This window comes from Vicia villosa, linkage group LG2 (genome assembly GCF_029867415.1).
Source record: "Vicia villosa cultivar HV-30 ecotype Madison, WI linkage group LG2, Vvil1.0, whole genome shotgun sequence".
Taxonomy (NCBI): Eukaryota; Viridiplantae; Streptophyta; class Magnoliopsida; order Fabales; family Fabaceae; genus Vicia; species Vicia villosa.
The window spans coordinates 188,071,307-188,096,195 of record NC_081181.1 but is presented as its reverse complement, the minus strand read 5'-3'; the positions used below and the strand labels follow the sequence as shown (position 1 = coordinate 188,096,195).

The 24,889-nt window shown below is 33.4% G+C and overlaps 3 protein-coding genes across 3 annotated transcripts; 1 reads left to right on the top strand and 2 right to left on the bottom strand.

The window, feature by feature from the left end:
- Positions 1 to 7,582: 7,582 nt before the first annotated feature.
- On the top strand, positions 7,583 to 9,386 carry LOC131653312 (putative GEM-like protein 8). The gene is made up of 4 exons (XM_058923418.1): positions 7,583 to 7,718; positions 7,796 to 7,864; positions 7,985 to 8,259; positions 9,091 to 9,386. Exons 1-4 carry the CDS (start codon positions 7,643 to 7,645, stop codon positions 9,205 to 9,207), a joined length of 537 nt encoding a protein of 178 aa, XP_058779401.1. The 5' UTR covers positions 7,583 to 7,642; the 3' UTR covers positions 9,208 to 9,386.
- A 71-nt stretch (positions 9,387 to 9,457) lies between these two features.
- LOC131653309 (kunitz trypsin inhibitor 5-like) lies at positions 9,458 to 10,350 on the bottom strand. Its single transcript, XM_058923415.1, has one exon. The coding sequence runs from the start codon at positions 10,264 to 10,266 to the stop codon at positions 9,652 to 9,654; it is 615 nt and encodes a 204-aa protein (XP_058779398.1). The 5' UTR covers positions 10,267 to 10,350; the 3' UTR covers positions 9,458 to 9,651.
- A 4,739-nt stretch (positions 10,351 to 15,089) lies between these two features.
- LOC131647699 (kunitz trypsin inhibitor 5-like) lies at positions 15,090 to 15,997 on the bottom strand. Its single transcript, XM_058917561.1, has one exon. It carries the CDS (start codon positions 15,898 to 15,900, stop codon positions 15,283 to 15,285), a length of 618 nt encoding a protein of 205 aa, XP_058773544.1. The 5' UTR covers positions 15,901 to 15,997; the 3' UTR covers positions 15,090 to 15,282.
- Positions 15,998 to 24,889: the final 8,892 nt, after the last annotated feature.

The window sequence follows — 24,889 nt, the reverse complement described above, 5'->3', positions numbered from 1 at the left end:
CAACAATTGGCAGGGGGTGAAGTCCAGAATCATGGGCCCAACAATAGTTTCAGCAGCGCTTCTAATCCTGTGTGGTGAGTCTTTGATGGTGCACCATGGGTGTCACGCTCTGGAACCTTTAGATATAGGCTTGAGAGAATCCAATGGCAGCAATCTGGGAGTGCATGGTGCGCGCGCGTAGCTTCATCACACTGAATCTGTCAACAAGTTAGTTCAAAAATAGGTGATAAAAATAAACTGGGGGCCCTGGGGATCGAACCCGCGTCTGGATGGTGAACGGATTACTCTCCTTGCCATTCTAGCTGCGCACATTAATTCATCATAACAACCAATGAAAATAAATAAGTATGAAAAATCATAATGAATAGAAAATTCAAACCGAGTCAAAGTCTGGGCCCACGAGGAAACATGTTCATCCAATCAGGGTAGGAGAGAGGAGGCGACGTCTTTGACCAACCAATCACGCCTGCACTCAAATCCATCGCTAGAAGACAAAAATAATGGACCAATTGTATGATGACACGCGGTCATATTCCTCATGGGAACAAAGCTTGCATCGTGAACCATCAGCAAACGCAGGATTTATGTGACTTTCACCCAACTTCCAATCAATATATCTCTCTCATCTCTTCATGAAATCACACGATATAAAAACCAAAATTGAAGATCACCAAAAGGGGAACAACACGGAACCAATTGTTTTCATAAATATGGCATTTATATTAGAGAAAACAGAACAGAAATGTGTGGCTCTAAACTTTTGTATCCGCACAAACAGTAAAACCTGCAAAACTTAAATCCGTAGAGTTTGATTAGAATAAACACACAAAGTGCCCAGATTACCTGTTTTGGCCCTCACAAATTAAATGGTGCGGTTTTTAGGTACTGAAACTGGCTGTAACATGCTACCCGAAGCTTTGCCATCATGATGCCCTAGCAATGGCGTCTCTCGATTTGGCCATGAAAAATCTTAAAAGATGATCCTATCCTGCTCTAATTGACTTCATGAACACGTTAGCACAGTTATTTTCATTCAAAACACGATGAAAATTCAAAAACGATAATTGAGAAGTGTATCAAACCGATGCTCATGCAAGTGATGATTCAGTACGTATTAGTCATGGAATTCAATATATACTCACCCTATTTTACCTCAGGAACACGTTTGAGTGATTGGTATGGATTAAAAAAGGCTGCAACTTGAAACTTGATGGTGCAACTTTTTTTTGAAACTTTTAAGTGTAAACCCTAGTTCTATGGCTGCCACCACCTCTCTTTTTCGTCCTCTCTTTGGCTGCTCTTGATGAGTATATATATGAGAACATATTAGGGTTTTTGTTTTGGAAAGAATCAATTGCTTGATTGAAGAAAAATTTGTGAGAATATTTGATTGGAAATATGATGCAATCTTTCTATTTTAGCTCCATTCTCTTTCCAATCTCTTTCTCCACGAATTTGGGATGGATTCTGACTTGATTTGGTCAATGAGACATTCACATGATTTTATTTGGGTTTATTTTGATTTTATTTGATTTAAAAATGAATTTATATGAATAAATTCAAACATAAATAAAATAAAAACCATAAAATATAATCCAAATGGTCTTTGGGCCAATTTTGATCTTACAATCACGTGTGTAATTTATAACCCATGGCCCATTACTTAAAAATGTGAATTTTGCCTTTTAAGATTTCAAGCATTTCTCAAAAATAGTCCAACTTGCACTAATCATAACTCTCTCAATATTTATCATATGGAGATGTTATAGGACTTTTTAGAAAGCTCAAAGAGTCCTCTAAAGGCTCCTTTTGGTTTCATGTCAATTGAGTCTACCAAGTTCAAGTTATGAGCTTTGAGAAAAAATGACTTTTTGCGATCTTTTAGAAGAACCTGTAATGTTTTGGCCTATATCTCTTATGCGGAAGCATTTCTGGATCTTGGACCCAAGATCAAAGTTGTAGAGAATTGAATTTCCTTGAGAACGAGCTTTGGTTGAGGAGTTTCTGATAAAGTATGAGAGAGATATGATCAGTCAAAGTTGGGTTGACTTTTAGTTCAAAACCCTAATTTAGCAACTTGGACTTTTGTGGATTTCTGATCTTTCATTGATGAATCATGATCAAATCTTGATCAAATGATGAATGTGCCTTCAAAATATTGATGTTGACCAAAAATCAGGAGTTTTGACTGTGATTTGACCATAGTTGACTTTTAGGTCAAACTAGTCGACTGTTGATCGTTTGAGCAGTTGACTGAGTAATCTTTTGAATCAGGGCTTGACACTTGGCATGAGGATGCTTTAAGGCATATGAGAGGTTATGAGGTCCTTTTGAGGTCTTGTAACTTGATTTTACTTTGAAGAGATCAAAACCCTAGTTTGAGGGTTGTTGTTTAGGAGAGACTGCATGTTTCCTTTTTGTGTATCTTTGAGCATTTGAAAGTCAAATGGACTGAGATATGAATAAATATGTTGGGCAAATTTTGGGGTATGACATTAGGCATTTGAGTGTGGTATGGAATTGGTTTTCAATATAGGCTAAGAATTGAATAAGGCTGTTTCTGGTTTGGTCTTTGGTTTTAAGGAAAATAACCTAAGTGTGTCTAGTATAGTCATGAACAATAGTTAGGAAATACTTATGACCTAAAGTAGAAATAGTGGAGAAAGGCCCCCATAAATCAGCATGCAAAATAGTAAAAGGTGCTGAAGAATATGAAATGCTATTAGGAAAGGCAATTTTCTTTGTTTAGCAAATTGTCAAGAGTCACATGGTACATTATCTTTATTACAAGGAATGAAAGGAAAAGTTTTGGAAACAACTTGTAAACCTGTATTGGATATGTGGCCTAATCTTAAGTGCCAAAGATTACATGAATTATAAGCAACATAAGGATTTGCCGATTGGTGAGTTGTGGAGTCAAGGACATATAGTCCTCTTTACAAGTTAGCTATACAAATCATTTCCTTGGAATGATTATGCAGGATATGACATTTATTAGCATTGAATTGTACTAAACAATCATTGCTATCTATCAATTTGGCAATAGCGATGAGGTTGACATGGAAACTTGGGATATAAAGCACATTATGCAGAATTAAGGACGGGGAGATTTTAACAGTTCCATAAATAGAGGTTGTAACTTGGAATCCTTCAGGTAAACTAACAGGAATAGGAACTATGTGTTTATATTGAGTAAAGGAAGCAAAATTGAAAGAAAAATGGTCAGTAGCACCTGTATCTAAGATCCAAAGATTAGAGTTCTTATACAATGGATCTGAAATTGGAGGTTTGGTTAGGGTTCCATCAATGAACTTATCCTTGTTCTTGGAGATTAGAGCGATTTGCATCGAACGCACCCAAATGTGATAGTTCTTATCGTTAAGTGGTGGGGTAACAAGAACAAGAGCTGGATTTTCATTTGGATGGAGGTAGTAAGGGTTTGCAGAATTGGTTGAAAAATCGGCATAGCTCTGGTTTGTCATTGAAGCTAAAACAAGAAGGAAGAAAGATCGCGAAGAAAAAGGAAACAAATCACGAAGAAGAAGGTAACAGAAAAATAATGGCTACCAGAGCATTGTAAGCTCTAATACCATGTTGATAATGGAAGATCTCACACAAGGAAGCCGAGCAATGCACATAGACTGTAACATAATGCATTGGAGAAGAAGAAAATGATCGAAATACTGTTACATTGATTGATTACAAAGAAGATACAATGTTGCTTTATATACAAAGATCAATAACCAATCTAGAACTGCCACCTAAGCTAGCTGAAATACACTAAGTGTATACCTTAAATATATACAGAAAAGTAAATAATACTAAATACTATCTATGTATAATCCAATAATAACCAGCATTTCCGTACACAAATTAAATTTTCTAATCGAAAAATAATTATGTTAAAACTATCTTTAAAATAATTAACTCTGATGTTGAATTCTAACTTTGGCTGATTAAGAGATTACAAATATTTTTTTAAATAAAAATTCACTATTTTTTTTACTTAGTAGAAACTAATTCCTCGAGTATCAGAATAACACACAATAGAAGACAAAACTCTATCTTTCTATAGAATTTAACTAGTGTGAAACCCGTGCCTCTGCACGGGTTCTGGTGTGGACCGGTTTTATATTACCAGTTAGAATGTGGAATTCAAAAATAATAGAAAAAATTAAAATAAATTATAAAAAAAATGATAAAAAAGAAGTCTAAGATTAATATATAAGTTAAAATTTAAAATATTAAATGTGTTCCAATATAATATAGGAGTTTTTTATAAACCACTAATATTTAGGTTTTTGTCGGCCACCTTGAGTAATTCATAATATTTTTAAAAAGACATTTTTTTATTTATACAATAAAATTATTATTTTTCTATATACAAAAATATGTTTTCCTGTATTTATTTCTCGTATGTAAATATTATTTTTGTTTTGACATTCTTTATAAAATTATTGGAATCAATAGTAAATTTATTCCCGTATATGAATTTTAATTTTTTGAATTAATAGTAAATTTATTCTCGTATATAAAAAGGGTTTGCCAAACAGAACCTTATATATTACAAAGAAATGGAAAAAAAGTATGTTCAATAAATTTATTACAATTATTTTATTTATTGATAGATTAAAAATATAATTAGTTTGATGAATGATAATATCTGATAAAGTATTTGAAATATTTATTTTACTCATAAAGTCTAATAAATAAATAAGATAAATATTATTTCTTATCAAATTAAAAGAAAGGACTACAATAATAAGATAATATTATATGGTACTACTTTATAATTACATCAACGTGCATTACTTAATTACTAATAAATTGATTATGGGTTAGTTTTAGCCTTTTTCAACTGCAAAGTTTTTCTCCCATTTAACCTCACCATAAAATTCTCACCACTATAACTGTGTAGGAAAAGAGCTATAGTTATAGTTATATTGCTCCATCTCAGTGTGAAGTTTCTTCATCCAGCCAACCTTAATGAAGAAGTTGGTTAAATTCATGCTTTCTACATAGTGCAGTTGTGCTAACTTTTAAATACATTCTTGAAAATAGCTTATAATCCTGAGTTTTGCTAAGATCAATTAAATATCAGCTTATAAACCCAGTAGCATATTAAACAAACAGACATTTTGAAAGTTCTCCATTCTTACACTTACTTTGGACCAGTTATGAGGGTGCCAAGGTTAATACTCAAACTTTCCCAAAATGACGACAGTATGGTGAACTCTCGCTACTGTGATAATCTACTCATGGATCTTGAATTTTTGAGGAGCTACCATGATTTAAACTTATTAACAATATTGAACATGTTCTTTTCAATTTGGAAATATAAGATGCAACCACTAACAAAGAGGAGCTACCAGACTTAAGGCACACCTTATGCAATCTTGAGAAATTGAAGAGCTTCTGAAGGCAGTAATGTGACTGATCTCAACGATTCCAATGAGAAAATAATCCCAACAAAATGAGAGAGAATTGTGTTTGCCGAAGCCTGTAAAACAAAGAATTATACTAAAGTTAAGACTTGAAGCCTGACACCATATATATTGCATCCAACACAGATAATATTAGTCACATTAGTTTATTGTTGATGAAGTATTCACTTAGCATTTGATATGTTGATGAAGCATCCAAGCACAATTGTTGTGGTTGTCTCCAAGAGTCGTCGTTATCTCCAATTGTAGTAACATTTTCGGAAATTACCGTAACTGGATTTTTACTATTATGAACATGTGCCTTCACTGACAATATTCCTCGGTGGCATTTCATCAAACAGTAAACATGCATCAACTCAAACCAATAGCAAAACCATGAACCCAACCCTGTATTCTTACCAAACACCTCAAAACCAATAGCCCGCTGCACAATTCAAAAGCCCCACACTTCGAAACCGTAACTCTAGCTAACAATGCCGACATAAGTTGTCAAATCTGCACTATATCAGGATGATACTACACCAATATTTATATATTAAAGTGAAAAGGTAACTACTGTTGCATCCATAAAATGTTATATACCTGCTGCAACAAAAAGTATCCTCTTTATAGAATCCAATGTGATTAATTCCAACAAATTGTTGAAATGCCATTTTGTGTCCATTTTATGGGATGTTGTTCAGTATAAAATTGTTTAGCTGCAACAGAGAAGAAAAAGTTAGGAGACAAATGCGACAAATTTTCATTTCTATGTAGAAACAATATGTAAACACTATGAATTATAAATGTAAACACTATCAATTATAAATTTGTGACAGGTTTCGTATTCATACGGCATTTCGAAGCTGAGCTTTGCGGAACCATGATAGTTCTTCATGTAGAAAGCTTTGAAAGACATGTTCTTTCTTCGTTTCAATATTATATCTGCATCCAAAGAAGATACAATGTTGCTTTAGACTATTTTCAATGGTTTCCAAATTCAACACCCTACTTTTTCACTTTTTATATTCCACATCATCTTCTCTCTCTTCCACCTAATAATTCAACACACATTCAACTTTTACTCGCTACAATAGTTTTGTTTAATAAAATTCAACACCCTACCCCACTACTTTTATTTCATATTCTTATTTTCTTTTATATTTTTGTTTTATGATTATATATTAAAATTAATTATATATTAATATTATTATCAATTAAAATTATGAAAAATGATGAATTTTAATATTATTAATTATATATTAATATTATTATCAATTGAAATTATGAAAAATGATGAATTTTAATATTATTAATTATATATTAATATTATTATCAATTGAAATTATGAAAAATTATGAAAAAAAATGATAGACAAAAAAAATGATGAATTTTGGTGAAAATAAAAAAAAATAAAAAATTTATTTACTATAAAATAAATGACATTAAATAATTATCATGAAATAAAAATATAAACACTCACAACAACCAATAATAATTTGCCAAAAATATTATGTGGCCCCACTAATTTCTCATTCAACATGTTGAATGTTTTCAACACTAAATAATCCAATCACTTTCAACATATGATTCAACACACCATTGTACCAATTCAACTATTGAAAAAAAATTCAACATCTCCATTGTAAATAGTCTTATATACAAAGATCAATAACCAATCTAGAACTGCTAGCTGAAATACACTAAGTGTATACCTTAAATATATACAGAAAAGTAAATAATACTAAATACTATCTATGTATAATCCAATAATAACCAGCATTTCCGTACACAAATTAAATTTTCTAACCGAAAAAGAATTATGTTAAAACTATCTTTAAAATAATTAACTCTGATGTTGAATTCTAACTTTGGCTGATTAAGAGATTAAAAATATTTTTTTTTTAATAAAAATTCACTATTTTTTTTACTTAGTAGAAACTAATTCCTCGAGTATCAGAATAACACACAATAAAAGACAAAACTCTATCTTTCTATAGAATTTAATATGGTTGGGTGTTTAGAATTGAGTTTTTATTGGATAAAATATTGAATATTCATTATTCATAAATAGTTGTGAATATAATTTATAGTTTAATGTGCTTTTCTTGAACAGCTATGTATAACTATAATAATTAGAATGTATAATATTTTGTTATTCTGGTAAAAAAAAGTTGTTCATGTTCTTAGAATAACATCTGAATTTCTTGTATTCTGTAATGAAGTCTTTTGCAAAATCTTCAAGTAGGTGCTTTTTTCTTGTTGATCAAGATGAAAATTTCCTCCAATCTCCAAGTAAGAAAGAATCACATTTTTCCTTCTGTTTCTTTCATAACAAATTGACATGATGATTTCTTGTGGGATTATTGCAGACAAAGAAGATTCAAAGAAGAATACAAGAAGGGAAAAAAGCAGTTTTGTAGACAGAATTCATGAACATGGTAATTCATAATTCATACATTGTGATTGCAGTTGTATCCTTATCATTGATTTTGTAGTTGCCATGTGATTGCAGAAATGTAAAAAATCTTGCTTACAATGTGTTTGTGTTATTGTTGCAGTGAAATTGGGTCCTAAGTTTTCTGAGACTGTGAAGGGTAAGTTGAGTTTGGGTGCTAAGATTATTCAAGAGGGCGGGAGAAGGAATATTTTCAACCATGTTTTTGGTTCGCAAGAAAAAGAGAAACTGTTGAAAGCTTCTCAGTGTTATTTATATACCACAGCTGGTCCTATTGCTGGAATTCTCTTTATTTCGACAGTAAAAGTTGCTTTTTGCAGTGAAAGGCACACAAGCTTCTCTTCTGTAGATGGGGAATTGGTTAAAGCACTTTACAAAGTAAGCTTGAACTTGAAACCAACTTTGCATTTACTCAAATGATTTAGTCACTTTTTGGATTAACTTATTTGAGTTTTCTACTAACACACTTTGTGAGACTATTTCGAAGAACTTATGTCAATAGTTTATGGTATATCTATAATCTGTTTTCTAACTTATTTTCATAAGTTTCGAGGGTAGTTTATGAAAAACAATGTAGTTTTTTTTTTTTTTTTAATATTTTGTTAGAGAAATTTTTTATGCATTTGTACTTATATGATAAGCACTTATGTTATAAATGTTTAATCAAGTTGTTTATCAAAGTAGCGCCATATGACCTGTTGCCATTGACTTATTTCATCTTATTTACAAATATAAGCACTTGTAAGACTATTTGTGAGGGCTTATAAAATCAGCTTATGACATGTCCATAAATTAGGGTATTGCCGTTGCCGTTGCCATTGCGGGTGTTGCATTGCGGTTGCTGCGATGCACATTGCGGCGTGAATTTAAATTAGGAAATATTTAAAATACACCATTAAAAAAAACTTAATATTAATATTTTACATTACAAATCACATGTAAATAGAGTTTATGGGTTCTCAAATGTTGAGTTGTGATGAAAATATGTGAAGAAACATAGGCGAAGGTGTTTGACGCGAATTCTTGTATTGTTGGACGTGTAATTACAAATCACAGTGCAATTGTGGCCCGATGCGGATGCGGAGGCTACTGCATCAGCAATATTGATGTCGCAATTGCGATTGCAGACTGCAATTTAAAAGAGGTGAATGAAAGGTATCGGAGTGTTCACCATTTTTTTATTATGATATTTAGGATTTTGTTATGCAGGTTTTGATACCAATAGAAAAGATAAAAGAGGTGAAAGAAAGCATGAATGTGAACAAGTTAGAACAGAAGTATATAGAAGTAGTGACTAAAGATGATTCTGAATTTTGGTTTTTTTAAGGTATGAGAAAGCTATTAAGAATCTCAATAAGGCCATTTCCTTGACCAATAAATTCTAAAAGGGAAAACTGAACTTTGTTAAGTCTCTAAGTTTTTTATTTTTTTAGCAGAAGTTTGATTATTATAGGAGAAGTTTTGTAGAGTGAATGGAATGTTAAGTAATCTTTACTGTTTATCTTATAGTTGTTGCATGTACTTGATCCCTTAATTCTTGGTGATAAAGAACTGATAACTAAGTTTCATGCCATGGTAAGAGACATCACCTGTATTATAATTAACAACTTCTTTTTGCTTTGTTTGGGTATAAACAACTTATTATTGAAGTGAAATACAAACAACAATAATAACGTAGAGCACAGATCAGTGAGATTATTCCTTCAACATAACCCATATGGTATGCACAAGTGCATAACATTTATGATATTCTAGTGTTGTTTGTTTCACTTAAGCTCTTTTAAACACAACCCTAAATGATGGAACCTTATCACTAAGAGCTAAGTGCTTAATCCCATTATCATCAACATATAACCCTAATTCCCTACATAAAGTCTGACACTTACAAACTGAAGGACAAAAAGAAAACACATAATCTTTATCAGCTTTCTCAATCTTGAACCAATTCACAATTGTATTAATACCTGGATTACCTTCTTCACCCCAAGCACTCAAAAACCACACCCCTGACAAAACCTTACGAAGCTTCCAAACTTGTGTTTGAGGACATGTAGTTGTTACATAGGATTTAATGTTGAGATCAGTTGAAGTTAGAATCACACCTTGTTTAGCATTATAAGGTGTGAAAGTAACTGGTTCACCATTCTTTACTTCAAGCTTCTCTTGAATAGCAAAAAGGGGGCATGTATCATTGTTGCTGTTGAGGTTGCTTACATTTGCAACTGTCAAACCACCACCACTGCCTCTTATGACTGGTAAAATGTAATATTTGACACCTGCTATGACTTTCTTACCTGAGATGTCTAGGACTGGTTCAGGTGCAGCAATAGTTTTGCAAATGAAAACTAAAAAAACGATGCAAAATGCTAAGATTGAAGGCTTCATGTTTCTCTATTCTCTATGAATTAGAAGAATAGATAAGATGAGTGTGTTTTGTGTATTGATATAGAAAGAGTATGTCTCTATTTATATGACTTAAAATAAGATTATACAAAGGAAAACGTTTTACATATGATATATAAAAGCTTAAGCCATGTCCAAGGAAAGTGGCGGTGGGCTAATAGTTGTAAGCAGTGCTATCCACACATATTAGCACATAAGCCTCATGTGAACATGTCAGCGATGACAAAAGTAATAGCTGTCAATAGCTTACCACTAAGTATGTGGTCCTTCAAGTACGACAAAAAAAAGAAGAAGAGATTTACATGGAATTGAGATCTTTTCCATTTAAAGAGACTTTACGAGGACATCAATGCGTTATTCCAACATTCTAACATAATATCTCAAGAAAATAGAATGAAATATACATGATATAATTTTTTTATGGGACTTAAGGTACTGTAAAGCATGCTCTATAAGTACAAACATATTTAGGCCATATGTTACAATCAATTGGTGATTAACAAAATCATTAGGAAATACAAATGCTAGAATCTTAGCCTCTAAATAAGCTACGATGCCTGAGGAAAATGGTGAAGCTAATAAATTGGTATAAGAAGATTCAAAATATAAGGAAATCCTTTAAAAAAATCCAAGAACTGAACCGAACTGTCAAATTGAACCAAACTAAAGTTAAAATAACTGAACCGTTATGTTTGATTAGTTATCCAAACCATTTTGTACAAACAATTTTAGAACCGAATCGTAACAGAAACCGAATTCCAACCAAACCAAAATGAAAATGAAAAATGTTTTAAACAAGTTATTTTTCTTTTAAAAGTTGAAAACTAGTTAATGGTTTGGTTATTTGATAAATGAATCTGTTTAAAAAATTTTGTTTTCTAACTATTCGGTTTAAATTTTTTTGTCTTCTAACGATTCGTTACCAAACTAATAATTTGGTTAAATTCAGTTCTTAGTAAATTAATACGGTTCAGTTCAATTCAAATGATTATTTACTATGATTTGATTTAGTTTGCTTTAGTTTTTCTCACAAATTATACCTTGAACCGCCCTACTGGTATCCTATATCCTATGGAAGGACGCGTACACGTAGTTGATACATGGACTAAATAACTAGTTAATTAACTATTTAGAGAACTCAACCACTCCATACAATTTTAAGTGGAATCAAAGTTCACTTGATTACATGATAGTGGATTGACATTTGTATAGGATATGGTTCAATGACTTGATTACATGATAGTGGATGGAAATTTGTATAGGATATGGGCAATGATGTTCTCGTTAAGTGTGTGGGAGAGACAAAATCTCTCAAAAAATAATGGGAGAGGTTTTTGAAATACTTTGTGATTCCACAAGACAGTTCCCATGACGAAGTGGTTAATAAAAAATTAAAGCATTGCTATGTTTACACTGAAATTTGTACACCGTACTTACACCATCACTATTTCAAATCATTTTTAGTGTTATACAAAATCCAATACACAAAAAAAATTATTAAAAAAAGCAAAGGTAAGGAGAACCGTATATTTATACGGTGTGAGTGTAACATTTGATGTACACTTAGCATTTCTCAAAAAATTATGGATACTATTGGCCAACTATAAAAAATGATTGCTTCCAATTTTTTAATTATTATTTAGAAAAATGCAAAAACTAAGTTTAAAATAATGTTTCAAAAGTCTAAAGAGTTTAAACAAAAAATGCAAAAATAAATTAAAATGATGAATGCAAAAGTGTACGAATTAGGTTTAAAAGTTGAATATAACATGATCATTAGATGAGAAGTCAAAATGTTGACTTTTATCCAACGCATGGAGAAGAATTCAAATAATATGAGACAATGGAATGATTATGACGTATTGACATGCAAAAGATTAAATTTGAAAAAGTTGGACAAAACTTAGGATAGGACAAAAGAGAATCTATTATCTATTCTATTATAATATATAAAAATTAAAGTATCTGAAATTTACTTTATAAATCTTATGATTGAACAACTAAATTTTTTCTTATTCTATAGGAAAAAAAGACTTTTGACAAAATAACTAAATATGATTGATTTGGCATTAATCACGGGTGATGTGGCATCACCCAAATATTTGTTGTATTTTATATTTTTTTTATTCCACTTATTAATTGAAAGATTTATAATTGAAAGAATCATGGACTGCATTTTTATGGCAGCCGAAATTGAAACGATTCATTACAATAGGTTCTTTGAAAAGCCCAAAGCAGCCAATTTTTTTTTTTTTAACTTCCCATTGAAAAGACACACAATATTTAAATGCATTCACCCTTTTCCAATATTCATTCAACCGATTTTTCTTCTGAAAAATCACATTGAAAGTCTATAAAATGAAGAAAAATTGGAACTTAGATCCCATCCCTTTTTCCTTCCAGAATTCATAAATTCATCTCCATACCTAAATCGATTTTCCATCTTAATCGATTTTTCTATGTTCATTTTAATGGATTTTTCTATGTTTTGTTTTTGCCTTTTTCGTTTCACCTAAGAACCCTAATCATAAGTCGATTATGATTTTCACCTCAAAATCAAAATCGATTCCGATTATGACACTTAATAACAAAATCAATTTTGATTTTCGCCAGAAAACCCAAATCAATATCTACCCTCACAACCTAAATCAATTTCGATTTCACTACGAAAATTGATTTCTACTTCATATTAATATTGTTGATGATTTTGATAAACAGAAAACACAAATTGATTTCTAGGAATATTGATTTTCGGTTTATGAATTTGTAACGCCTTTGTTGATGATTTATGATTATCTTAATTTCCTTTTAAATATGATGTTGTAGGTTGCAGAAGCAGGAATAAACTGCTGGTGGTTGGTTGCTCGGGAAAGTACGCTTTTGTCTGGGTTACTCTGAAATGATGTATGTGTTGTCGTTGATGTTGTTTTTTTGTTAGATTCAGTGAAGGTTTTGAGTTTATAGATTCTGAAAGTTACTTTTTATTTGTATTTTGTTGTTTTTGATTTTGTGTCTTTATTCTTTTCGGCATCCTTGAAATCTAAAGTTCAGAATAATCAATTGTCCAATGCTGAAACGACTCTGTCAGAGGTATTTGATTTTTTCCTAAACTATTTACTTTAATTAGTATGATTTTTTCCCAATGTTTTTTCTTGCAAACAATTTGGACATTTTGCTTGCAGTTGCAGTAAGAAGTTTTGCAACTATTGCAAACAACAGGGTCATATCATCTTTGACTGTCCCACGCGTCCTCCCCGACCAGCAAAACGTCCAGCCCATGCATTCCATACCACTACCAACTCTATAGTTGGTCCTCTCAGTACTAGTGCATCTAATGGTGGTTTTCTACAACCTAAAATGATTCAACAAATGGTACTTTCTCCTCTTTTAGCCTTGAGAATTCAGGGTAAGTCTTCTAGTGATTGTGAACCATGGTTCTTGATTCAGGAACATCCAATCACATGACGAGTTCCTCTGAATACTTGCAAAATTTACATTCCTATAATGGCAATCAGCAAATTTAAATTGTTGATGGCAATAAACTCTCTATCACTGATGTTGGTGACATAAACTCTAACTTTCGTGACGTGCTTGTATCACCTGGACTTCTTCCAAATTATTATCGGTTGGTCAATTGGTGGATAACAATTGTAATGTTAATTTTTCTCGTATTGGTTGTCTTGTGCAGCAGCAAGTGTCAAGGAAGGTGATTACGATGAGGCCTAAAGTGGGAGGATTGTTTCCGCTCCAGTTTAGTTCTAGTCATTTATCTTTTGCGTGTAATACTGTTTTGAACTCTTATGAGGATTGACATAGAAAATTGGGTCATCCAAATTCTGTACTTTTGTCTCATTTATTTAAAACTAGTTTGTTGGGAAATAAACATGCTTGTACTGCTTGTATTTTATGTTTTGTTAGTAAATTGGCTAAAAGTAAAACACTTCCTTTTTCGTCAAGTGCTCATCGTGCTTCTATTTGTTTTGAGATGATTCATTGTGATGTGTGGGGAATGTCTCCTGCAGCATCTCATGCTCACTATAAATATTTTGTCACATTTATTGATCATTACAGTCGCTTTACTTGGATATATTTTCTTAGATCTAAGTCTAAAGTGTTTTTCATGTTTCAGCATCTCATGTTCACTATAAATATTTTGTCACATTTATTGATCATTACAGTCGTTTTACTTGGATATATTTTCTTAGATCTAAGTCTGAAGTGTTTTCCATGTTTCAGAAGTTTTTGACATATGTTTAAAATAAATTTCAAGCAAGTTTTAAAATTTTCCGATTTGACTTGGGAGGTGAGTATATGTCTCATGAATTTTCATAATACCTTCAACAAAAAAGGATCTTGTCTCAACGATCTTGTCCCAATACCCCCCAACAAAACGGGATGGCCGAGCGAAAGAAATGTCATTTGCTTGATGTAACACGCACCTCACTTCTTCAAGCTTTTGTGTCATCCCGATTTTGGATAGAGACTCTTTCCACATCCGTATTCATATCAATCGTCTTCCTTCTACGGTTATTAATTTTGATTCTCCTTTCTTTCGTCTTTTTAAAATTCAGCCTAATTATAGGAGACGAATTGTAGATTGAAGGGAGTGGTATGCAATCTTTATCTTTTATCTTACACTTGTTGTATGTACTTCATCCCTTGTTTCTTGGTGATTAAAATCTGATAAGTAAGTTTCAAGCCATGATAAAAGACACCACTTATAGTGTACTTAACAACTTCTTTTTTTGCTTTGTTTGGGTATAAACAAATTTAATTATGTGCTTATAGGGAAACTGTGGGTAGAGTGAAATACAAAGTCAAACTGTTATTAATTATTATTAAAGTGAAATACAAAAACCATAAATAAAGTAGAAGATTGATCAGTGAGATACATAAATTAAAGTATAACACTGATCAGTGAGATTATTCCTTCAACATAACCCATATGTTATGCATAAGTGCATAACATTTATGGTATTCTAGTGTTGTTTGTTTCACTTAAGCTCTTTTAAACACAACCCTAAATGATGGAACTTGATCACTAAGGGCTAAGTGCTTAATCCCATTATCATCAACATATAACCCCAATTCCCTACACAAAGTCTGACACTTACAAACTGAAGGACAAAAAGAAAACACATAATCTTTGCCAGCTTTCTCAATCTTGAACCAATTGGAAATGGTATTAATACCTGGATTACCTTCTTCACCCCAAGCACTCAAAAACCACACCCCTGACAAAACTTTAAGAAGCTTCCAAACTTGTGTTTGAGGACATTTAGTTGTTACATAGGATTTAATGTTGAGATCAGTTGAAGTTAGAATCACACCTTTTTTAGCATTATAAGGTGTGAAAGTAACTGGTTCACCATTCTTTACTTCAAGCTTCTCTTGAATAGCATAAAGGGGACATGGATTATTGTCGCTGTTGAGGTTGCTTACATTTGCAACTGTTAAACCACCACCTCTGCCTCTAATGACTGGTAAAATGTAGTATTTGACACCTGTTGTCACTTTCTTACCTGAGATGTCAAGCACTGGTTCAGGTGCTGCAATAGTTTTGCAAATGAAAGCTAAATAAATGATGCAAAATGCTAATAAGATTGAATGCTTCATGTTTCTCTATGCTCCACAGAATTAGAAGGAAAGATTAGATGAATGTGTTTTTGTGTATTGATATAGAAGGAGTGTATCTCTATTTATAGGACTTAAAAGAAAATTATAGAAAGGAAAACGTTTTACATCTGATTATAAAAGCTCAAGGCATGTCCAAGGAAAATGGTAGTGGGGGTAACAGTTGCAAGCAGTGCTATCCAGACATATTAGCCCATAAGCTTCACGTGTACATGTCAGCCATGAGTCCATGATTATTGACTAGATGAGCGACAAAAATAATAGCTTTTAATAATTTACCAATATTTTAAGGGGAAATTGCATCAACCACTATGTGGTCCTTTCAAGTATGACAAGAAAAAAATTTAAATACAATTTTTTTAATTGGGTACAAGGATATGGATTGAGATCTTTTCCTTTTGAAGATTCTTTAAGAAGACATCAATGACTCAATGTAATCTCCCAACATTTTAACGTAAATATCATAAGAAAGTAGAAAGAGATTTACATGGAATTTTTTTAATATTGATAATGATTCAGTGGAACAAATTTCCACCTTTAATTGCTTAGCAATTTTCATTTTTTGTTTATTTAAAATAATGATTAAGTTTATTGACGGTATCAATAATTTTGACAACTAGAAGATGGGGGTATTTCCATCCCGATTGGACCTGTTCCGCAAAAGTCGGTAAAAAATATGGTGTGACAAGGCTGAAAGAACATCGTTAAGTGTGCACGCGTAAAACCTTGACCCTTGCGCACTAAAATTGAGGGCAGGCGGGGCGGACTCGCACTACAAGAAAAGTGTGATATAGCCACTTAATGTTGCGACGTGATTATCACGTGGCTCAAAAAAGTGAGTTGCGACGTGATAATCACGTCACTATAGGTTGTTTATATTAAAAAACTAAAACCAACGTTGGCACATGGGGTGTCTTTAAATATTATTTAAAAAAAAGTTGCGAAATGAAAAACACGTCGCAACCTTTAAATAAAATAAAAAAAATTGAAAACAGATAAAGTAGTCTGACAAAGGGGGGAATTTCAAAGGGGAATTTCAAATTTTCATTTTTCTCTGTTGCGGCGTGTATTTCACGTCGCAACCTTTTTTAGTATACCACGCCATAATTAATGCTGAACGTTGACTGACACATTTATTGCTTTAGGAAGTTGTGACGTGATTTTCACTTCGCAACCTAGACACGTGAAAATCACGTCGCTAAACTCTTTATTACCTTTTGCCAAAAAGCTTCTTCCCCTCTCTCGTTCCAGAACCCTTTTCCCCAATTTCTTTCTCTTCTTCCTCATTTTCTCCAACCTCTCTTCCCCATTTTCTCCAACCCTTCTTCCAACATTTTCTCCCAAAATCTCTTCCCCATTCAAGGTAAGTATGAAATCCTTTTTGATTTTTTCTTCTTATACTGATTTTTTTTGTTCAGATATTTCATAATATGGGTTTGTTTTTGATTAATTTGTTTGTTTTGTAGGTACTAATATTCAAACTAATGAAGAAGCTAAGTTGCAATTAAGCTTGTAAGTTTTGTTTATCTATTGTTTTTGTAGTTGGAAATTTTTTGGCTTTGGTTGCGTGATAGTGTTAGTTAATCTTAATCTGAAATGAAATGAGTTTAAGGAGAGATGATTGTGTGTGAAATTAGTTACTGCTGTTAATTTTATGCTAGGGATTATGATATGAATTTTGGAAAATTATCATTACATTTGCTTTTGGTAAACCAGAGATGGAATAATATTATGGTTTAGAAAATTATCATTTCATTTACTTTTTGCTAAACCAGATATGGAATAAAAAAGAAGTACCATAATTTGATGGTATCAAAATAAAATAACCAGTATATTTAAAACAATAATTTCTATTAAAATTGAGAATATTATTCTATTATTGGTTTGAATCTACAAATGGAATTGAAATTGAAAACATAACCGTGATTTTTTAGAATCTCAAACGATATGATGCCATGAATGAAAATATTTTCCATGTTAAGCTTAATTAATTAAATGTCATAATGCCATGAATGAAAATATTTTCCATGTTGATTTAGTTTAGTTTTTATTTTGTTGTTATAACTTTTAATTTTGAATTTGTGTAAACTATTAATTAAATTATAATTACTTTATTTAGTAATATTAGATTTATAATTTTAGTTTCTTAATTTTAATATTAGATTTATATTTAGTTTATTGAATTAATTTATAAATTTTAATATATTTAGTTTATTAATTTAATTTTATATATATATATATATATATATATATATATATATTTGGTTTTTTCAAAAAAAATAATATTAGTGACGTGATTTCCATGTCACTAAGTAGTGACATGAAAATCACGTCGCAACTTTACACATATAATTGCGCTTTCCCAACTACTCTAGGTAAATTTAGTGACGTGATTTGCATGCCACTAGGCAGTGACATGTAAATCACGTCACTAATAAAGATGCTTTTACTGACCCAATCCTGCTACGTCTGCTCTGACTGCAAAAGCATTAAACTCTGGTCCAAATGTTGCGACATGATTTTCACTTCACTAAATAGTGAAGTGAAAATCACGTCACTAAAAGTTGCCACCTTGCCTCCTGCGACGTGAATTTTCACTTCGCAAATATTGGTTTGTGATGTGATTTTTTGGTTAGTGGCGTGATATTCACGTCACTACTGAGGCTTTTTTTTGTAGTGTCGTTAGAACTTCATCTTTTAAGTCTAAAAATAAAAAATTTATGTTAATTTTTGTGCCCGTAAAAAAATTGGGCGAGTCAGGACAAACGCATTAGAGAATTCGGTCCTAAATTCTTGATTTGTTCCACACTAAAATGCAAGTAAAACAGTCATGTTCAACGGGGTTGACGTGTTTTGTTACCCTATAAATAGTATGGAAAATTTAAAATAATCTTTTGCTTTTGGAAATTTTCACATGTTTTCTCAATTAGAGGAAAACTTATTCAAAATATGTGCCTTTAGGGTCAATTAAACCTTGTCCTATCAAAAGGCATATTATTATCATCGTATAGCTAGTAGCTTTTTTTTTTTAATAATCAATACTAAGAGTTCTCCAACCTATTACAATTAATGGGACAAAACGCTCGCTTTCACCAACGAAGAAAAAAAATTACAAACCAATTGAAGTTAGAAAAAGAAATAGAGCGTATCCTTTACAAATTTATAAAAACTACAATTGAAATTAGTAATATCTCCCAAAAAAAACCACCTCCAAAGATAAATGTAGGGCAAAAGAAGATTAACAATTTCTTAAAGCATTAGATCATATATAAGTTTGGTATACTTAAAAATTTTATAACTCATCAAGAAACAACATTTAAGGATGATTAAATAATTTTCTTTAAGATAAGATGAGGTCGTTTCACATAAAGAGAGAGTTTGAGATTTAGTTCGTTTAGAATTTGCTTCTTAAGTTTTCTTAAAGATGAGTTTCTATCAATTAGGTCGCCAAATATGTATTATTTCTCAATGTCTTCCTCTTTTTTCCACTTTTTAATTTCCATATGTTTTTTTTTTCTCTTTTTCAACTACTATCTCATATACTACCTTCACTCAATTTTTCTCTTCACTCCTAGGATTTGTTATTGTGGAAATTACTCTATCTCTAACTCAATGACATTGCAACTTTCATTTTTAAGATTATTGAAAGTATTTCTGTTGAAATCTCCACTTGTTTTAGATGCAAATTGTCTAGATAACTGTCCAATTAGCATTTCCGAATTTTTGATCGATGCCTCACGATTCTTGATCATTGTTTCCTAATGCTTACTCATTGACTGAAAATTACTTTAGGACATCTTCGTGAACCGAGCCATAGACTTTTATTTAGCATGTCCTTTTGGTATACAGTTTCCATTAGCATGTCCTTCACCACAAAAGTCACACAATAATAATAAACTTGATTGACGTAGGTTGGAATGATGATAGCTCTAACTAACTGTTTATGATAGACTTTCAGTTGAGCTAACAAAGTTGAGATTAAATGAAAGTTTGTGAATGAAAATGCGATTTTAAACGCCACATTTGATATTAATAAACAAAAACCAATAAATTATATGACTTTTGTAACCGCCATAATATACTGAAAAATATGTCCACTAAAACTGTCGCACTTTCTACCAGAAATAGTTTAAAAAATTATTTAAATATTTTTTTATTGATTTTTTTCACAAAATTGTTGAACCTATATTATTGTGAAAACATTTAAAGGACATAAATTAAAAACACAATAATTTAATAAAAGCATAACCGCTTTAATTAATTTCACCCATTCCAAGCTCCATACATAAAAATTTAATCAAAATGGTGTCAACATGTAAAATAGAGAAATTACACACCAAAAATGGTAATGAGTCAACAAACTCTTATAATGAAAATCACCACATGTCTTAGAAGTATACCACTAAATTCATAGTCACTAAACAAAACATTACTAACACCATAATCTTCACTACTAAAAAGTCAAGCAGCAACAAATCCTTCGATTATTTTAACATATGATAAGAAAATTTCTTTACCCACCTCCCTATGGGGGGTTACCCCCAGCGAAATTCCCAAACTACCTCTGCTTCGGAAATGAACTTCCGAAGCACTTTTTTTTTTAAAAAAATTTCCTTGATTCGGAAGTTCATCTCCGAAAACACCTCATGGGGGGTGCGTTCGGAGATGAACATCCGAAAACACCTCATGGGGGTGAATTCGGAAGTTCATTTTCGAATTATGCAGAAACTGTGTTTTTTTTTTAATGTTTTTTCTTAAACGCAACCGCATTTTAATTAAACGTTACCGGCAAATAAAATAAACAATAGATAGACTGAAAACACTAATATGATAAATAAACAAAAAAAAAATACTAATATGAAAATATTATATACAAACTGAAATAAATAAAAATAGTGTGCTAAATATACAATCCAAAATCAAAAAATGAATAAACCCCACCACTACTGGGTGTGCCTAACCCGCTCACCCTGGGCCCTCCTCTGCCGCCTGTACCCCGCCGCACGGCCCGCATCAGTGACGATGATCTCCATCACGGCGACTGCCTCTGGTCCGCCCTGATGAATGACACCTCGATCCAACGCGTCCCGCCCAAGCATCTCTATCCGCCGGCAGATCGGCATGAGATCAATGGCGTGGTCATCATCGGCCTGCCGGTTCTCCAGGATCTCCTCGTGTGCTGGCCTAGGAGCGCCGGGAACGTCGGGTCTCAGCAGAGGATGGGACACCCGGTAGAACCATGTGACGTACCCCTCCACACTGTGCCAGTCCTGGGTGACCCGCATGCGACGGTACTCCTCCGGTACCACATGATGCTGCCACTCCTCCCATATGGCAGTGAGCTGCACTCTGGTCACTGTGTCAGGAGCAGCCTCGAAGGGTGACCTGGGTATGATCTGCACGAACCCAAACTGCCGCATGCACCGCTCCGGGAGATACCGGACCATGATGTCGGTCCCGCATGCCAACCAGCCTGAATATAGAGCAACCTCGTCGAAGGGGACAACCTGAGCATAGTCGGCGAACGGCCTCCAGGTGACGTCGTCGTGCATCGTGCGGTCCAGGTACAGGCGGTATGGTCCCACCGCATCGTTCCCCCTCTGGAGGGCGTATCTGGCGGCCCTGGGCATGGCGTCAACGTACGCAGGATCGATGTGGAAGCCGTGGATGCGGGAGAAGTAGGAGATGATCCAGCTCTGAAACACAAATACGATAATGTATTAAAAATAAATACGAAACATAAATAAATAAATAAATACGAGAATGTGTTAAAATCAAACGTACCGTAAGCAGAGTGCAGGATCCGACCAGCTGCCTCGTCCTCCAGTTGGAGGCCTCATTCAGCTTCTGGTAGAGATATGCCAGAGTAGCTGCCCCCCAGTTCCACTGGTGAACGGTATCCAGGTCCATGAAATAGCGGAGGTAGGTCACGTCGACGTACCTGGCGCTCTTGTCCACAAAGCATGCAGCGCCTACCACATGCATGTACCAGCACCGAAGAGCGCAGCCGCGGTGATACTGTGTGAACAGCTCGTCACCCGCAGCCTCAGCCTCGGCAGCCGCGTCCAGATGGTGGTCAAAATAAGTGCTTAGTGTGGTGAACCGGACATGAGGCCCAGAAGTGTGACGCACTCAAAGTGAGCAACCTCGTGCTCCATGCCTAAGTAGAGCGTCATCCACTCAATGGCCTCCACCCTCTGGATCTTGGAGTGGGTCAACAGCGGCCCCCTAATCGGCAGGTGGAGAAGACACTGCACGTCATGCAAAGTGATCGTCATCTCCCCAACCGGCAAGTGGAAAGAGGACGTCTCCTTGTGCCAGCGCTCCACAAATGCCCCCTGCATGCCGGTGCTGATGGTGGTGTACCCCGTCATGCAGAGCCCGCTGAGCCCTGAACCTCGCACATGGTCGTTAAACCACTCAGCTGCTGGTTTAAACAGACTGAAAATCTTGCGGGCGTGGTTCACCATTTTCAGCGGCTCTCTCTCCTGTTACAAAAAAAAACAAATAAGCGAGAAATAAACGGTAAAATTATAAAAAATGGTGACAAATAAACGGCTAAGTTAAAAAAATACCTCTCCCTCCCAGATCCGCCGAGCGACGTGATCCTGGTAGTGAATCAGCAGGGAAGTGTCAAAAGGCCCTCCCGGAAAGCTGTCCACCTCCTGCTCCTCCTGCTCCTTCTCCTCCCCGACTGGAGGGTCAACATCCGGTATGACCTCCTCCTCCTCCTCATCCTCATCCTCCTCCTCTCGCTGGCGGGAAGAAGATACCCGAGCCAGCCTACTCCTAGAGCCTGAAGCAGATGAACTCTCCACCAAGTCCTGTGGAACGCGGACACGGCGTCCCCGTCCCTGCCCCCGTCCCTGGGTCGACGCCAGATGCGCCGCCGCCCGCTCGCGTCTAGCCGACGCAGTCTGGGACTCTCTCCCCTGTCTGATGCATGCTGGCTGGTCTGACATGATCCTGTAAACAATCGAAATCGATTAATATGCGAGACAAATGAAAAAACAAAAAAAAATGAACTTCTGGTACAGTTCGGAAGTTCATTTCCGAAAACTGGGATGGAGGTGTTTTCGGAAATGAACTTCCGAAACACCCCCACGTAGAGCTTCTCTGCAAATGGCAGACCCAAAAACCTAAACCAAATCCATTTTTTTGCCTACTAAACATCCTAATATCAGTACTAAGCTATCTTAATGTCATTTTTTCAGATTCTAAACACCATAATATAGTTTAATCAAATAGATCTAAAACTTGAAAAAACAATGATAAACTTACCAATTAGTGTTTAATGATGAGTTTGGTTGAGTTTGGAAGAAGAGTTTGGCTACTTCACACTTGCTTCTACAGAAATTTCGCCTATGGAAGTGTTTGATGATGATTAGGGTAAATGATTTGGGGGAGGGGGAGAGTTCTGCTTAATCTGCAGAACGCGTTTTATTTCGGAAGTTCATTTCCGAAATTGTAGTTTCGGAAATGAACTTCCGAAATAAGACATTTTTTTCAAAAAAAAAGGCGCTTTCGGAGATGAACTTCCGAAAACACCTTTTTCATGCATTTCGGAAGTTCATTTCCGAAGTCAGGGGTATAATGGAGTTTTCACCAGAGGTGGACTAGAAGATAGGGAGGTGGCCAAAGAATTTCTCTATGATAATATAATCATAGGTCTTTCAGTTATTTACACAACCACATAACTACGACATCTGCATATGAAAAATCAATTGATTTTACATTGTATAGAGATGGATTCTCTTGATAGACTATCTCAATGCCTTTGTCAATTATATTTTATATAATACTCAGAATTATGGTACCACTAGTAATGTTGTTGCCACTAAATCCTTGTCATTGAGTGTTCCATCCACCACATTGGTAACCTAGATTATAAGCTTGACTTCCAACAAGTATATTTTGAATCCCTTTTAGAAAGACGAAGTAATGGCTTATCAACATTTTTACCATTCTTTAATATTACCGATGATTTTATCATGAAAAATGGTATTTTGACATCAAAAAATAACACTACACTGTTCACCCAAAAATGAAAGTGGTTAATGAATTATAAGTTAAATAATTGGTTGATAACATATATTTTTGGAATTAATACAATTGTGAAGTTGATTAATGACACGGTCTTATATTTGTATTATAAAATAAATTTTAAAAATAAATATATTTTTTCAAAAAATATTTTTTAAATATAATATTAATTTATCTAAAAATACTATTCACTGTATAAATTCTATAAAAACAATGTAGGTATTAGTGTAGGATATTGGTGTCAAGATATCCCCGTACTTCCCTAGCCAGATCTCTATGTTCCAGTCAAATTATGGTTCAATTATAGTTTTATCATTTTGGTGGGACTAAGTAAAGTTAAGCCATATTTAAATCGCAAGTGGTTTGGACCCAAAGAGCGTGAGTGAAAGCTCAAGTTTGATTCCTAAAAATAAAGAGAATTTCTTTATCCATCCTCCTATTTTTTTAGGAAGCGAAATTTTTTAAATGCCTCTATATTTTGGAAGTGCATCTTCGAATCTATTTTTTTTTTTGGAAAAAAAGGTTGTTTCGGAAGTGTATATCCGAAAATACTTTTTTTAAGAAAAAATGTGACTTCGGAGCTGCACTTCCGAAAACACCATTTTTTTTTGGAAAAGAGGTGTGTTCGAAGGTGCATATCCGAAATATTTCAATTTTTGGTCTGGAAAATTTTCAGATATGCATATCCCGAAAAAACTCAATAATTATTAAAAATTAAAATCAAGGTGAATCAATACAATTAATAGTATAATTAATTGTATTAATTAAAATATATTATTAAATAAATATCATTATAATTAAGATATAACAATAATATTAGCCTAATAATCATTTACATTAACACAATATTTTCATATATAAAATTAATAATAATAAAGATGTTTATTTATTTTTTTTATGATACATAAAAAAATCATTTCATAAATTA

Coding starts and splice junctions, on each gene's coding strand:
- LOC131653309 (XM_058923415.1), bottom strand. CDS start 10,266: ATGAAGCCTTCAATCTTAGCATTTTGCATCGTTTTTTTAGTTTTCATT.
- LOC131647699 (XM_058917561.1), bottom strand. CDS start 15,900: ATGAAGCATTCAATCTTATTAGCATTTTGCATCATTTATTTAGCTTTC.
- LOC131653312 (XM_058923418.1), top strand. CDS start 7,643: ATGAAGTCTTTTGCAAAATCTTCAAGTAGGTGCTTTTTTCTTGTTGAT. Junction 7,865..7,984: donor AGACAGAATTCATGAACATG/GTAATTCATAAT, acceptor TTATTGTTGCAG/TGAAATTGGGTCCTAAGTTT. Junction 8,260..9,090: donor TGGTTAAAGCACTTTACAAA/GTAAGCTTGAAC, acceptor TTTGTTATGCAG/GTTTTGATACCAATAGAAAA.